The 16,686-nt window shown below is 37.4% G+C and overlaps 1 protein-coding gene across 5 annotated transcripts in view; it reads left to right on the top strand.

Annotated features, from left to right (window-relative positions):
* The window catches only part of cacnb1 (calcium channel, voltage-dependent, beta 1 subunit), a 40,734-nt gene that overhangs the window by 11,585 nt on the left and 12,463 nt on the right, over window positions 1-16,686 (top strand). For 2 of the 5 annotated variants that reach the window (XM_051885465.1, XM_051885466.1), the window contains exons 3-7: window positions 11,272-11,391; window positions 13,296-13,418; window positions 13,804-13,940; window positions 14,065-14,132; window positions 16,536-16,564. In XM_051885465.1, coding sequence (XP_051741425.1) covers window positions 11,272-11,391; window positions 13,296-13,418; window positions 13,804-13,940; window positions 14,065-14,132; window positions 16,536-16,564 — 477 coding nt within the window. Of the gene's footprint in view, window positions 1-2,696; window positions 2,968-11,271; window positions 11,392-13,295; window positions 13,419-13,803; window positions 13,941-14,064; window positions 14,133-15,433; window positions 15,580-16,535; window positions 16,565-16,686 lie in introns of those variants that run through there. The other 3 variants (XM_051885463.1, XM_051885464.1, XM_051885467.1) reach the window with 2 other exon arrangements.

Raw genomic sequence — 16,686 nt, 5'->3', positions numbered from 1 at the left:
CGATCCAGTATACTGTTACACATGCGTTGTCATTCTCGACTGTTATACGTTCGCTTAAATCATAACCGACTATGTTTGCTAGGATACTCGCCAAGACGGGCATGTTGGCATAATTTTTGTATGAATTTGTCCGCTGAAGCGCAAGACTTGAAAGAGAACTCAGTATTTGCGCGCTGTCTGAAATAAGCGTGTGCGCGCTTCGGATGAGCGCACACAAATCTTCTTACAGCGCGCGCGAGTTCTCTTTCGCGTCTTGCTCTTGAATGTTTAAATTAGCAAGGTTTAAATGAGTTTAGTTTAGTTGTTCAGGTCTCGCCTGCGCTCGCGCGCTATCAACACCCGGGTGATGACGGCATAAGTGACTGGACATTAGAGCATACGGCACTCGCAGTGAACCAAGTTTACAAAGAGTGACTGTTTTGTCCACGCTTTTTGATTATCGCGGTTGTAATGTTTTGGGAAGCCAGAATGCGCATCCATTGACTGAAACACATTATCTGAACTCTGTCTGTTTTCCACGTTGCTATTGTCAACAAACCATATTAGCCTATAGATGCTTCGTCATTCGAGATGAACCGCGGTGCAAGTGCGTGCCGAACCGTAAGTGGAGAACGGTAGGCTACGGTTCGATTTTTTTACCGAGAACCGTTGCATCCCTAATATATATATATATAAAAACATATAGAGCCATTTATCAGAATCAGAATAAGCTTTATTCGCCATGTGTGCGCAAACACACGAGGAATTTTTTTTTTTTCAGGAGCTCTTGGTACATACGTACATATATAGCCTACATATATGACACGAGAACAGAAAGAACTTAAGTTAATTAAATAAGACTAAGGGGAAAAAAAGACTAAGGAAAAAAATTAATAAACAAAATAAACAATAATAATAAACAATAATAGTAGCCTAGTAATGATAATAATAATAAGGTATACATCTGGAATCCGTTATTGGCCGTAAAAATAATTATTGGCTTATCATTTTGGCCAGAAATGTAACATCGGTGCAACTCTAAATGTAATGATGTCCTGTGATAACAATGTAGCTACATTTTGAAAAGTTTATAATTTTGACAACTTAATTGTAGTTATTTACCAGTATATAGTGTATACACATAGCTGGCTAGTATTCTGTTCTTCTTTTTCTTTACCTCACGTCCACCTTAATTAAATAGTCTGTTTTATTGCAGCTGCACCTCTAAGAAATATGTCCCTTTGAATATTAAATGAGCAAGAGCTCTAGTACTCACACACAAACGTTTTGTTTAATGTCACATCCAATATAGTTTGAAATTGTGGAAGTTGAAATTGATTTTTTTTTTTTTTTTTTTTTTTTTGAAAAAATTTACTTGTTACAGTAAATGTTCTTTTTGGACTTGGGAGAAAGTTATAAGTGTTTTCATTTTATATTAAGTTTTTATTTTTCATTTTTATTTATTTAGTTTTGTCAAAACAAACCATATTCCTCATGATATGGATACAGAAACATGCATATCTACAGAAAATGTAGTGTTCCCAATAAGCCATGAAGGTGCGTAGAAAAAGGGAGGGAGAATAAGACAAAGATGGTGAATGGTGACAGACAGTGTTATAGTGAGGTAATGGGTGAGTGGTGTTGAAGAGGCTGTTCCTGGGGGTCAAAGGTCGCCCTCTAGTGGTTTTAACAAACCGATACCACTTGGGGAAGCCAGCATATAAGCCAATGTCTGCAACTCCGAAAGTCAAGTTTTTTATTTATTTATTTATTTTTTAATAATTTTGTGTACAGGTGTTGTCATTTTGTATTCATTGATATATGGTATGCAGTTGCAGGAAATGTGAATATGTGATGTGGATTTACCATAGATTTCTGCATAAATTGGACTTACAATTTGATCTGATTTTCAACTAAGTCACAGCAACAGACACAGTCTGCTTAAGTGAAAAGAAGACAAACAATGCTTTTTTTGCATAAAAGTGAATATAGTTAGGGTTCGGGGTGTTTTCCTGAAAAAAAAGGAGAACAAACTCTGTTAGCCAGACAGGCACTGTTATTGTACGATAATCTCAAAATGTTTAAATACTGGCGAGTGGCAAGTTTATCTGCCTGGCCAATATATATCAGTCAACCACTATTAAGAAGGTCACATGCAGGTGATTTTGAATTAAATGAAGCTGTTCTATTTGAATGAGTCAACGTCAGGTGGAGTGACTGACTAAACGGATGAGTGGGATCTACCGGTAACAGACACAATGAGTCAGGTGCCCTTCTGTCATGTAGAGAATTGTTAAAGAGTGTCGCTCACTAACTCCTCCTGCTCTTTCTTTTTCTTTCTTTCTTTCTTTCTTTCTTTCTCTCTCTCTCTCTCTCTCTCTCTCTCTCTCTCTCTCTCTCTCTCTCTCTCTCTCTCTCTCTCTCTCTCTCTCTCTGCCTGTTGGGCTGACGTTTACATTCCCACTCTTTCTGGGACTCTCCACTTCATACCGGAGCTAAACACGGAAGAGACTGGGTGAGAAATAGAGAGGGAGAGATCTGCCCCTGCCTGTCACAGCTAAATTTAACCCCTCAGTCTGCAAATGTAGCACAAGTCCTGCAATCTGAGCCCCCCCCCCCCCCCCCCCCCCCTCTCTCTCTCTCTCTCTCTCTCTCTCTCTGTCTCTCTCGTTTTACCCCCTTCAACTTAGAAACTGAGTACAGGTTTCAGCTGTGTGTGTGTGTGTGTTTTTGTGTGTCAGAATGAGCCAGGAGGGGGGTGTTGAGGTTAGCAGAGCAATTGGTCACTCTGACACACACGTATAGTCCTCTGCCTAACTTTTGAAACACACACCCATCACAGCTACACACACTTTAATACATACCCTTGTGTGATACACACACACATCGCATTCGGTGTGGACTCGGATCTTTGGGTGTGACGCCGTGTTACCGTGGCAAGGAACGAGTGCCATGGAGACCAACGCGCAGATTCAAAGGCCTGCAATGGTAAGAAACACCAGGAAACATGCGAGTTTGTGTGGGGGTTAATTAAGTGTACTAACAACTACGTAAAAAAAAACTGCCTCGGACACATGGATCTTTTCAATAAGTCTTATTTGCACCTTCTCTCTGCCTCTCTCTCCTTTTATTTTTTCTCTCTCTCTCTCTCTCCTTCTCTCTCTCGTGCTGCCGTCTGATTCCATTTTGGGCTGGGCAGCTGCTTAGGCCTGCTGGGTTTAAATTAGACCTCCAGCACTGCTCAGGGACCTTGTTGGTACTGGCTGCCCTGTACCAGGGCCCTTTGCCTGGGTTTCCATCTGGTCTTCTTGACACCCATGGAGTGTGATTATTTAACAAAACCATATGCACCAACTAATAGAGTTATTTATAGAGCTGTTCATTAAGATATTAACAAGCTGCATCAGGTGTGATTAATTATGCTTCCTCAATGATAATTTTAAAGAAGCTTTTTTGGGGAGGCAGAACAATAAATAAGGATGAAAACATCTCTGTGCAGGTGCTTTTTTAGACAATGTTCAGTGAAATCACTGGCTGAGCTGGCTTTCATAAGTGTCTTGTGCATTTGCAACGCTAAAATGCAGAGATGTAATGTAAAAGAGCAGGTGAAATGCCGAGGGAAAATCGCTCTGTATTTGAGAAAAATCAGGGTCATATTGACTAAAGCTTGACTGAATCTCATTTGGCTCAGTAAATTTGTGTTGTTTGGTAGGACTGCTGATTGGAGATTGGAGATTTGTTTAGTTTGAAATTAATTTATAGTTTGAAAATAATACATTTTTTAAGTTTAAAAATATGAACAATAATAAGTATGCAGGCTTAGTATGCAGAGAAAATGTGAAAAAAGCATTATCTTTTGTCTCATCATCAACAGGTTTAGTCTCACAGCAAGGTATTTGGCTTGTCAAATTTATAGCTGTAAGAAATATATCTAAATGTGATCTGACATTAATTTTTTTATTTTATTTTTTTTTTAAGTTTGACGGTCACTGGCATAATAAAGCTGTGATTTATTACTTAAGTGGCTTGAAGACGTCTGAGAGTCTAGGATCAGATTAATGCAGATTGTGAGGATGGTATCATATCAGATGCATGAGCAATCAAAATTCTGGGTTTGTTTAGAAGCATCTTATCTTGATCTTTGCCGTAGAGTTCAATGTCATGAATACCTACATGAATGTTATCTGCGTACAAGTGCTTATCGTTGTTTGTCATTCTGTAAGCTGTTCACTTAATACCCTGAACAATTCAGCTGTCCTAAAGACAAATAATGTATAATATAATCCCTGGAGTGCTTTGGGAACAAATTAATTCAGAAATATTTGTTGCACAGTTCCAGAAGCAACATGCATTTGTGACTCTTTCACGTTACACTCATTGAACTCTGAATGAGTTTTATCAAACACTTTTAAATATGAATCCCCATATATAATGATACACTGGCAAGGACCCCCTTAATAATAAAAGGTATCCATATATTTTCTTGTATAAAGACCCAGTTTTAATGTGAAAAATAGAAATATTATTTCTATATTTTTTTGGGAAAATACTTAATTTCTGTTAAGTTTACACTGTATATTTTTCTGCTCATCATTAGAGTACTTTTACATGTGTAAACCTGAAGAGAAATTTAAAAATATGTCAGTCAATAGATTAAAATAATTGATTAATCTCATGATTTTAGAGCTTTAGAAAGTTATTTACAAAGCAGGATAAAACGGTAATTAACCAAATTTTGATTGAATTTTTTTAATAACAGAAATATGAAATATGTGGCTGTAAGTTTGCAAATGTATTTAAATGTGTTTTGCTTGTTCCTGTATACTTCCATTGTAAGTGGAAGTACTGTAACCATGATTTTTGAGAGAAAATCATGACTCAGAGAATTTATTTTATGTAGTAATCTGCATTTTTTCCACAAATGCTGCTGATAGAGCTTAACATGCATTAAATACATAACATTACTTTTACCCGGAATCAAATTTCTTATAAAAAACTAGGAAAGGATTATAAAAGAAAAAACATCAGAAAAATCTTCCAGTCATTTATTGTTCATTTCATATAGAGAGGCCTAGTTGGTACAGTTGATCATCCCACAATGTGTGTGTGGGAGAAAATGTTTTCAGAGCTAGTACTAATCCTTCCTCTCCACCTCTCCCACACACTCCTTTTCATTTTGTCCCAATTCTCGCTTTTTTTCTCTCTCGGTCAGCCGTCATCTTCTGGCATGTCTTTTGTTTCTTTCCCCATGTTCCTGTCTTGCTGCCGCTGATGTCTTGACTAGAGCGAGTCTGACAGTGTTATTCTTGTACAGTGTTTGCAGACTGCTTTCTACACAGCATAGGGAACTTTACTCACTGGAAGACGGAAAATGTCAACTTTGTTTACGAGCTCTGCAGAGCCTAAGCTAATATTATTGTTAATACGTTGCTACTACAATGGAGCCAACTTCATAACATTTAGGCCTGGGATATTACCGTGAATTTCTCAGTGCCGTTTGAAGAGAATGGATGTCGGTGACCTGGTACCGGCCTTGAAACCTGCCAAGCACATACGTGGCTGACAGTTACACAAAACAGGACCGAGGTGCAAATACCAGAATTAAAAGTCAGTGTGAGCTAATACAAAGCATCTTGAGTGCACAAAAATTAGCCATTGAATGAAATCTGGGTTTTTTTAATTGTGATGAAGTAGTTTAAGTGTGTTGTTAAACATTGGAATTAAAATGAAGATTGGGTTACCCAAATTACCAAAATGCAAGGAATGTGTACACTCCTGGGCAAAAAAATGGGCCAAGCCAAAATGGCAAAATATTTAGTGGTCTTTTAATGCTTTCTTAATAACAGGAAGAAGAGTCATTGTTATTGCACTCAATGTTAATGGCTTCAAACAGTTTATGAGTAGTTAAAAAATGTCTCCCAGTTCATTTGAGTTTAATGTGAGACCAAATATTCACTTTAAGGTTCAAATCTGGACTCTGAAGAAGGCCAAAACATGAGCCTCATGGACTTGTTCTCAAACCACTTCTTGGTTGTGTTTGCAGTTTGGGCAGGAGCAATGTCTTGTTGAAAAACAACACCTGATCATTCCTCTTTAGATAACTACTTTTCAATTGACCTATCAGTAAGCCCCTCCCCTCGAATGCAGATGAGCCAATTGCAGTTGAGTATCAGTTGCACGGGGAACTCGGAACTCGGACATCTTTAGGTTTCAGTGCCATAGAGAAACATTGGAAGGTTTGATGGTGTTAATGCTACAAAAATGGTAAAACGATGTACCTGGGGTACTTGTAACATTGTTTCCAGGTATCCTGAGAGGGTGTCATACTCTCATTAAGTTACGATTAAAGTTAGTGAGTACAAACCCTAAATACTGTTCTCACGTCATGTACAGTGTAGGTCAAAATCGCATAAACGAAGGTCTACATTTTAGAGCCTCTCCATATTAAACTGGTTAAATGTAAATTAATTTAATCTTACCCTGCGGTAAATGAACAGTGTTGATCCTGGATGTTGTCATCTGCAATCATGACGACCGTAACATGAGGCTTCTCCCGCTTGCATTGTGATCTGTAAACCCTCACGTCCAAATTAATCTTGTTACCCACCATATTTATTTTAAAATCTTTTATATATCCCTCCATGGCATATTTAAGTCCCACTTGAACGCTCCTCAACGAGAGGTGTTCCTTCTGTGTCCAAAATTTATCAAAAACATCTTGGGACAAGGTTTTCACACTGACAGTTGCCACAGTTAGCAACTCCATTTGTTTTGTCCGAGTTAGCAACAGTAACTAAGGGGGGCGGGGCTTAAATTGTGGGAAGCAAGCTTCACAGTGAAGCAGCTCACCAATAGCAGCAGCTAAAAAAGCTCCCCACACAATGACAGCTCTTCCTCCATGCTTCACTGTGCTAGAGATGCATTTATTATTGTATTTCTCAGCAGATTTTAGAAGACACCGCTCTGGAGCATCACCATGCAGCTCGTGTTTCATTATGATTCATCACTCCACACACAGCTTTCCACATTCTGCCAAAAACTTCATTCTGTCTGATGTTTTTCTGAGACACCAAGCTTTCTAAGTAGTGCATTTGCTTAAATTTTGCTAATTTCCTGACCAATAATTTTTGTTGTTAAGACAATTAAAAGCTTAGTGTTTAGCCATTTTGTGCTTGGCCCATTTTATTGCTCAGGAGTGTGTGTCTCCTTTAGTGTTCCACAGAAGATAGAAAGTTATAATGGTTTGGAACGACATGAGTGTAATTTTAAAAAAATACAGAGTTTTCAATCCCTAGTGAACTTTTCCTTAGCTAGTTACCGTATTTCAGCACTTTGCCTGAAAAGCTGTTTTTTCTTATGTTATTTTGTTACAGTTTCATTGTTGTGTAATGAATTTCCTCTCTTTGTAGTCACAATAGAGGCTTAAAGATGATATGATATCAGACTTAAATGAAAGTTTGATTTGCTTTTTTCTTTGCTTTTTTTTTTTTATTAATTGTTGCTTCTGCCTTGACCATACATAGAGACTATATCACCCTCAAAAGCTTCTTATTTCAGCTTTTAGATGAGCGTATTTGACAATTTATCAGACTAATGGTGACTCTAAAAGAGTCAAAAAGGAGGAGGGGGGGTTGAGGTCCAATGAGAAATGGTTTTATTTGAAATTTGAATCATTCTGGTGTGTGTATACCTACTTAACCATATTTTGGGGACAGATTTGTATTTATAGGTGTTTATTTAAACAATACATGTCTAAGGAATGTCCCCATTTAGATCAGAATGTCAGGCAAACAAATATATTAAAACCTGAAATCACTTACATTGTGGAGACCAGCCGACGGTCCCTATGAGGTTTAACTTAATAAAAATACTAAATAATGTCTTAATGTAGGATTTGTGGCAGAATATTTAAAGCAACACCATGGAACATTTGCTCACGGTTCCCCCATGTGGTTGATAAGCACAATTGTCTGTTACCAGTGTCGTAAATACTGTCGCTGTATAAGCTTCCCTGTGGGCAGCGCAATACACATGAATTTGTTGGCTAAGCTGACGGAACCGGCGAATGCAGAAACCATGTCCACCGGCCAGGTAAAATAGCCCGTGTTACACTATGTTCTATAAATATCATTACATAGTTTTATTTATTGTTACTCCAGAATTGAAAAGTACAATGACAAAAAGAACATTAGTATGTTAGCTTAGTTTTTTTGCTCTCATAGTTCGGATGTAGCATTGTTTCCAAAGGGTGTAATTTGTATAATAGAATAAAATGTTGTCCGCATGGTTTTGAGACTTGCATATTAGATTGTTTCGTCTTATAGTTAGCTGTTGGCTATCTCCACCCAGGCTACAAGTAAAATATGTGACGTATGCCGTAAAACAGGTCGCACTCTTCCGCTGGCAGCGGATGTGCGGGGCTGTGTGTACCGACCCGAACACAAAACTTGCAGAGTGTGGTTGTAGCCGCTAGAGGAGGCTGCTCAGGTAGCAGCGGCAGTAGAATTCGTCCGGTTAAGAGTTGTTTTACCACTGAAATAATTTTAGAGACATTATTTTAAGGTCGAAAAACTACATGTGCAAGTGTTGCTTCAAAGCATGCTGTTGTTAAACCTCTGTTGAAAAAATCAAACCTTGATGTGACAGTTCTCTCAAATTTTCGGTCAATTTCTAATTTACCTTTTATTTCAACCTTTTTATTACCTTTTTTTTTTTTTAGAGTCAAATAGAGAATTTTTTCAGTCTGGTTTTAGGAAACAGCACAGTACAGAAACTGCTCTTTTAAGAGTGTTGAATTATATTTTATTATTATCTATTGATTCTGGGAACTCTGTAGTAACTTCTGCTGTTGGATTTGAGTGCGGCCTTTGATACGGTTGATCATGATAATCTTATTTCTCGTCTTGAACATTGTGCGGGTATTCAAGATCATGCATTGAACTGGTTCAAATCTTATTTGAACAATAGAACTTTTTCTGTCTATATAAATGGATGTTTATCCTCCAAATCACGTTTGACCTGCAGGGTTCCCCAGGGATCTATTCTTGCCCCCATTTTGTTTTCTTTATATATTCTCCCTTTGGGTTAAATTTTTAGAAAACACAGAGTATTATTTCACTGTTATGCAGACGACACTCAAATATATGTGCCAATTAAGCATAATGACAATGCTGGTCTATGTGCTTTAACTGCTTGTTTGTCAGACATTAAGGATGTCCAATAATTTTTACAATCTCAACGAGAGTAAGACTGACGCAATTGTGTTTGGACCGTTAGCTGTCTCTGGAAGCTTAAATCAAGTGTTGGGCAGCTTAGCTGCTTATGTAAAGCCATCTGTTAAAAACTTAGGTGTTGTCTTTGACTCTGCCCTGTCATTTGATAAGCAGGTTAATACAGTCAAATCAAGTGCTTTTTCCAGCTAAGACTACTGGCTAAAGTTAAAAACTTTTTAAGAGACTAAAACGTACCAGTGAAAAGTGAAAGCTTATAATATGTGAGTCATTTTGAGCTTGTTTTCTCTGTATGTAATGTCTTTGTATGTTATTTTATTGTTTTGATTGGTGTTTGTTTATATTGTTTTTATAATTCTTTTTTGTACAGCACAATGGTAAGCGACTGTTGTTTTATTGTGCTATATAAATAAACTAACTTAATGAAAATTTTAAAATTCAGAAAAGTTTCTTTGAATTAGATGTCATTAGAAAATCCCTAACATTGAAAAACAAATTTGTGTGCTTTGTTTCTGCCAGGATTCGGATTATTATTATTATTATTATACTTTATGACCACTGGACCAACAATTACATATATAACATCTATGTTATAAAAGTCATAGTCTAGCAGGTGTGCGTGTGTGTGTGCGTGTGTGTGTGTGTGTGCGTGTACGTGTGTGTGTGCGTGTGCGCGTGCGTGTGTGCGTGTGTGTGTGTGTGTGTGTGTGTGTGCAATCTGTTGCTGCCTAGTAAAGCCTGTGATAGTGTGTGTGCACTGGGTTCCTGTGACCCTCTGTTTCACAATGAATAATTTAGCATCATTGCATACGGCATATGTCAGCCTGACACATTCTCATTTCTATTTAAAACATGCACACACATCCTCACAAATATGTGACAAACCTAATGCACTCATGTACACGCAAGCGCATCCATCCAATGAGTCATTCTTGCAGCTGTCCGCACGCCCGTCCACACCTCCCACGAAAAAGAGTCCGCTCGACACCTGAAACACAGACAGGAAAACTAGAGGAAAGTGGGGGAAAAAGAGATGAGAGGAGTGGGAGGCTTATATAAAGGTTCTGACACTGTACTGTACTGTACTGTGAAAGTCAATGCCACGACAATTTGTGTGTGTGTGTGTGTGTGTGTGTGTGTGTGTGTCTGCTTTTAAGTATGTTCATGAACTTAACCAGACTCTAAAGCAAGTACAAATCAATACCGGCATACGCGCATTTCTTCAACTGTCCCTGTGGAATTAAACTCTCATAACGCTTTTTCAATATAATTTGTTTATTTAATGTATCCACTAACAACCTTCAGCAGTGTGCATGCATTTAAATCAATTTCAAATTATACATTGTGTTTGATATAATTTTGTTGTGAAAATGCTGACGATTGCAAAATGACAAAACAAAAATATTCTGTTCTGTTTTTTTTCCACACATATTTCCACATTTTAAGCTCTTTGGTAACACTTTTGATAAAAGTATTGATTGCTAAATTGTTGGTCATGATGGAATTTGTGTTAAAGTTATTAATTTTATAAACAAATATTTACAAACATATAAACATTTACGCTGTTCATTTTAATAATAATATCCCCCTGAGACATACAAGTTCATGTAGTTGAGAAAACACCAGTGTCTTGTTTACATCTTTGCACATACACAAACTGTGAGAATCATAGAAAGCTCATCTCTTTTGATTCAGCTGCTTTAAGTATTTGCTTCTTTTTTTCCTCCTCTCATATTCTTAGATACTCTTTTCTCATGCTTGTACTGTACCTTCTGCTCTCTTTCACTTCCTCCCACACTGTTCCTGCCCTCTCCTTCAACCTGTTCTTCATTCACAAATAGTTTGCATATCGTACGATAACTCATTGTTGTGTGTGGTCATTTGTGCTACTTCTCTTTTGGCCGGGTGGAAGAAGAGATGTAAAATTGGGATTGTGTTTGATTTTAGATGAGGAATACTAATTAAAAAAAGAGCTTTTCCAAACACTGTGCCAAAGGCTGTTAACATAGATTCACCCTCCGTCCCTTCCTCCCTCTCACTCCCTCTCTCTATTCTCTGGCAGGGCTCAGCAGACTCCTACACCAGTCGTCCTTCAGACTCTGACGTGTCTCTGGAGGAGGACCCTGAGGCTCTCAGGAAAGAAGCCGATAGACAAGCTCTTGCTACCCTAGAGAAGGCTAAGGTGTCTTACTTTATTTTTCTCTTTCCATTTCTCATGGGTCTATTATTCTGACTCTGCCCTGAGTGATGATATTATACTTGATTGTAGAAAGAACATCTTTTTGAGAGGCTTAACACCTGTATGATTAACCAGATTAAAGTTTGTTAAAGGATTAGTTCACTTTCAAATGAAAATTACCCCAAGCTTTACTCACCCTCAAGCCATCCTAGGTGTATATGACTTTCTTTTTTCTGATGAACATAATCAGAGAAATAATAATAAATATCCTGATGGATCCGAGCTTTATAATGGCAGTAAGCGTTATTAAACCAGTATGAGCTGAAGAAAGTGTCTCCATCCACATCCATCCATCATAAACATATTCCACACGGCTCCGGGGGGTTAATAAAGTCCTTCTGAAGCGAAGCAATGCGTTTGTGTAAAAAAAAAAAAATCCATATTTAACAAGTTGTGAAGTAAAATATCTAGCTTCTGCCAGACCGCCTTCCATATTCTACTTACGAAGAAAGTGTCAAACTCTAGCAGTTCAAAAAGCTTACGCTACATCCTACGCCTTCCGTATTCAACTTACGGAAAAAGTTTAACTGACTCCACGCCAGTTTACACTTTCTTCGTAACTGGAATACGGATGGCAGAGACCGCGCGCAGCTGCTACTGCCGTGTAAAAGCCTTCGGATGTGACAGATGAGACACTCTACTCGCACTCCAAGAAAGTTAGCTCGCCAGTGTAGAAGTTTTTTAGATTCCTTGAAAATAACTTGTTAATCAGCCCAGTCTGCACAATCAACAGTGAGTGCAAAAGGGGGCAAAACCACCAACCTGTACACCCACTCCCGCCCGCAGATTTGGCCACTTTACAGAGAGTAAGTTACAATTATTTTGCTAGTCCTGAAATGGGAAAATTTTACAGTAACCTCTTAACTGTTCATGCCTTTCTGTTTTATTAAATGTATTTTATTTTGTGTGCTGATTTGGATAAAAACCTATGGATTATATGTTTACTTCAAATATCTTTAGAGAGCAGAATTTTTTCAATTTTTCCCAAAATAGGGCGATGTGTGAGCATTATGGAACGCTAAACTCTCACATGTAATTTATGTTTTATTCATACTCAATGCCAGAGGGTGAAATCACAAGAAAGTCCACAAGAGAGTTTCATATGAGTAATAAAACTTATGACATTCCAGGAAATCCCTAATATGTACAAAGACACCCAGATATCGCATGTTGTAGCTGAAAAAACACAAATAAGAGACATTATTGACCGATTAAACATGAAGAGAATTAACACACCATTGCGACAGTATATGGTTTATCTGTGTTCTTCAAGCCATCTCAAGTATTTTTAAAAGGATAATAATGTATACTTATAATGCAATGTCAATCGACATGGCCTTTATCACTGTATACAATACTATAAAATAATATGATTTCTGCCTCATTCTGTGATATGAAGCCACGTCAGTTCACAGAAGGAAGTTGTTTCAAACTGGTTACCATTAAGTGCAATTGTTCCTTTTGTATGCAATGGTGTGATTCTTCACAAAAAAAAAACACACACACTCACACACACAAAGTAAAGATGAATTTGACTGATAGCATTATTTATGTTTTTATTTTTTTCTTCACGATTTCTATAGATATCACAATATATCATTATTGTGAATTCTTCATTATTGTAAAATTAAGGCTTGCTACACAAAACATGTAGCTTGCTGTTCCACCAGGATATGAGTTTGACTGTTCTGCAGTATTGTTCCAACCTCTTCACTGTATATATTTTCACGTCCATATGTTAGCTGTAAATCCAATCACATGACCTGTGTCATTCCTTCTGCTCTGGATTGTTTCAATTCTCAATTTCACCTCTATTTATCTCTCTCTTATCCACTTTGTCTCTGAAGACCAAGCCTGTAGCGTTTGCGGTGAGGACTAATGTTGGCTATAACCCAGGCCCTAATGATGATGTGCCGGTTCAGGGCATGGCCATCTCTTTTGAACCCAAAGACTTCCTGCACATCAAAGAGGTTAGGCAGACACATTTCCATTTAAAGTAAAATGACACATCACAGACATCAAATTTCTGAAATATCAAAATATAAAATTACAACACCTTTAATCTAATTTATTCTTCACTGTATTTATAGGTATATGTAATCATTCACTTGGTAAAAAAAGGTTCAGTAGGGTTTAATATAATCTCTAGGGTTCTTGACTCAATTTTAAAGAACCCTTTGTGCCAAAAAGGTTCTATATAAGGAGAAATGTCTTAAATGATTGCATAATACTTTAATGTTTAACAGGTTATTCCCCTTTTTCTACTGATAAAGTATGTTAATGAGCCGTTTAATCTGCAGCGTACACTCAATTTAGTGTTCACTTGTGTATTTTTGTATGTTTTTCTGTTAACAGAAGTATAATAATGACTGGTGGATCGGACGTTTGGTGAAGGAAGGATGTGAGGTGGGGTTTATCCCTAGCCCAGTGAAGCTTGAGAGCACCCGTCAATTACAAGAACAGAGAATGAGACAGAACCGCCTTAGCTCCAGGTAACAATATTCCACAATATTACTGTTTTTACTGTATAAGAGACATTCAAAAATTGTAATGTTTCCAAACTTTTAACAGGGTACCGTATGTTTTAACTACTTGATCTCTCTATCTATTTACCAGTAAGTCCGGTGGAAGCTCTAGTCTGGATGTTGCCACAGGTGCCCGGAGGCCCACTCCACCTGGAACAGGTATGATCAGACAGTAATGCTGTGAGTTTTTGGTTCTGTTGTAATGAAGATATAACATCCCTGTCCTTCTAAACACACACACACACACACACAGAACATCAACTCATTACATTCACACTTGGGTACTCACTGAATACAATGACAGTTAGATAGAACGTCCCCTTAGGATCCCCTCTGCCCTCCTCTCTTCCCTCTTATCACTCATCCTTCTAGTCTGTTGTTTTCTTCCTTTTGTCTTTATTGTCATCATCATTTGTAATTGTAGCTCACATTGAACTACCTGTGGTTTATGTGATCTGTCATGGCTGTGTCAGCTCTAGGAGTTTGATGACTTTGTAAGTGAGGCAATGCAGGTGAGGCAACACATCCTCAAAAGAACTGAATGAAAATAAATTATATAATGTTAATACACCAATTTACTTGAACTACTACAATCTGCGCTGTACCTTAAATGTACTGATAACCACCATAATAATACAGGTGGTAAAACATTAAGCCATATGATGAATCAGAGTTTATCGTAAATGGCCTGTCCATAAAACATGTCCAATACTCAAATATAGATGGTGCACAGGGTCAAACACACATAGATACAACACCATCAGGGTACCACACGTCACACTAAAGTAATGCTATAAGCATTGACTAATAACATACAATGTAACACAAAAATGAGAAGAAACAAATTTATTCAAATAAATCTAATTATATGTGATGTGTCACATATGAACTTCCTGGAAGGTCCTTTTACTTTTTTTCACCGTAAATCATACGGTAATTCATAGTATTTATCTGTATCTTTAATTTTGATTTCACAGTAAGATTACATACAGTATAATTTAATTTTAGACCATTTTCCATTTTTACCATATTGGTAAGGTAACTAATTTGACCGTTTTTTATTGATTGATTTATTCATTGATTTATTTTAATAAACAATATGTTCATTTGAACATACAAATATTATATAATAATATTTGTTTGTTGTTAGTACGTTAAATTATGTTCCATAGTCCTATATTAACCATAAACATCAAATGACACTGGAACATGAATTTATTATTTATTTAAAAACCCAAACTCAGAGAACTCATTTTTAAAACACCTGTTCTTTTCATCGCCTTTCTGACTCAGCAAAATCTGTACATCATGCTGCTGTTCTTCCTCTCTTCCTCATCTCTCATTTTCTGTCCGTTACCCTTGTTTCCCTCTTCTTTCACTCTCATTTCCTTCTCTATTTCCTCCCCTCTCTTGTTCTATCCTTTCATTAAAACCCGCCCACCCCCCAATCGGTCCCCTAGCTGAATTGTCCTCTGGGCTTTATGACGATGCTTTGGATTCGGATGTTGAGGAGGTGGAGCCTGCCGACACCCGTGACCATAAGGGTGTGGGCGGAAGTGTCACCTCCCCTCAAGGCAACCTACCCCGCCTCCCTTTCTTTAAGAAGGTAACCCCTGGTGAAAACCCCAGAATGCATCAATAGTCAGCCTCCTTCAGATGTGACTAATAATCAGACTCCTTCCTAACTGAGCACCTTCTGTTTCTGAAATGTGAAAAAACTTTTCTGTTCGTGTGTGTTTGTTTGTGTTAAAATTCACATTTAAGGGACTGAGCCAAAAATGAAAATTCTTTCATCATTTACTCATCCTGTATGACCCAGGTTGCCAGAACAGACTGTATATATATATATATATATATATATATGTGTGTGTGTGTAAAGAACAGAGTAAAATGTAAGTTGTCACTGAAAAAAACTCTAATCTAATTTATGTGATTTGAATATGCGCATATTCAAATTTGTTGTGTTGTGATCAGTAACAAAATACGAAATCCAATTATGTTTGGCATCGTTCATGTAAAACCAGGACCGACACATAGTTGGCCTATTTTAATGAGTTCTGAGAACTCCACCAGATAAGACTTTTATCAAAAAATAACAATATATATTTTAGTCTTCCCACACACAAAGCTATTATTTGGTTTCAGAAGACTTACTGCAGTCAGACTTTTATGGTATTTTACTGGTGCTGTTTATCATTTCTTCACATCCTTTTGTGGGAAGAAAGTAAGTCATGCAGGTTTGGAGCAACATGAGGGTGAGTAAATGATGACAGAAGGTGCATTTCTGGGTGAATCTAGAAAACTAACAAATCCAGTAATTTGAGCTAAGACTTGTGAGACTGTGTTTATGCTGGGTGAATTTTACCTCAGATCAACCTGAATGATCAGTCAAGCCACAACTTGAAAAGTTCAATCTTTTCTTCAATTGGCCACATCTGAATTTTTTGATTCTTTTCCTCCCAGCATCCTAAATGTATTAACAATTTGTCACTAACAAGCTTCTGTTTGTTTGCTTGCTTGCCTTCTCTCTCTTGCTGCGTGTGTGTGTGTGTGGAATGATAGGTGGGCCTGCCAAACAGAAACAGAAATCGGTGAGTCATAGCAACAAACTTTTTGTTTTGTGTTTGTGTCTGTGTACTTGTTGTGATGATATCTGAGTCTTTGGGCTATTGTCATTGTGTCCCTGCATCAGCTCAGCAAATACCGTGAATGT

This window comes from Ctenopharyngodon idella, chromosome 3 (assembly GCF_019924925.1).
Source record: "Ctenopharyngodon idella isolate HZGC_01 chromosome 3, HZGC01, whole genome shotgun sequence".
Lineage (NCBI taxonomy): Eukaryota > Metazoa > Chordata > Actinopteri > Cypriniformes > Xenocyprididae > Ctenopharyngodon > Ctenopharyngodon idella.
Note: the sequence above shows the minus strand (reverse complement) of the source record. Positions and strands in the feature narration are given on the sequence as shown.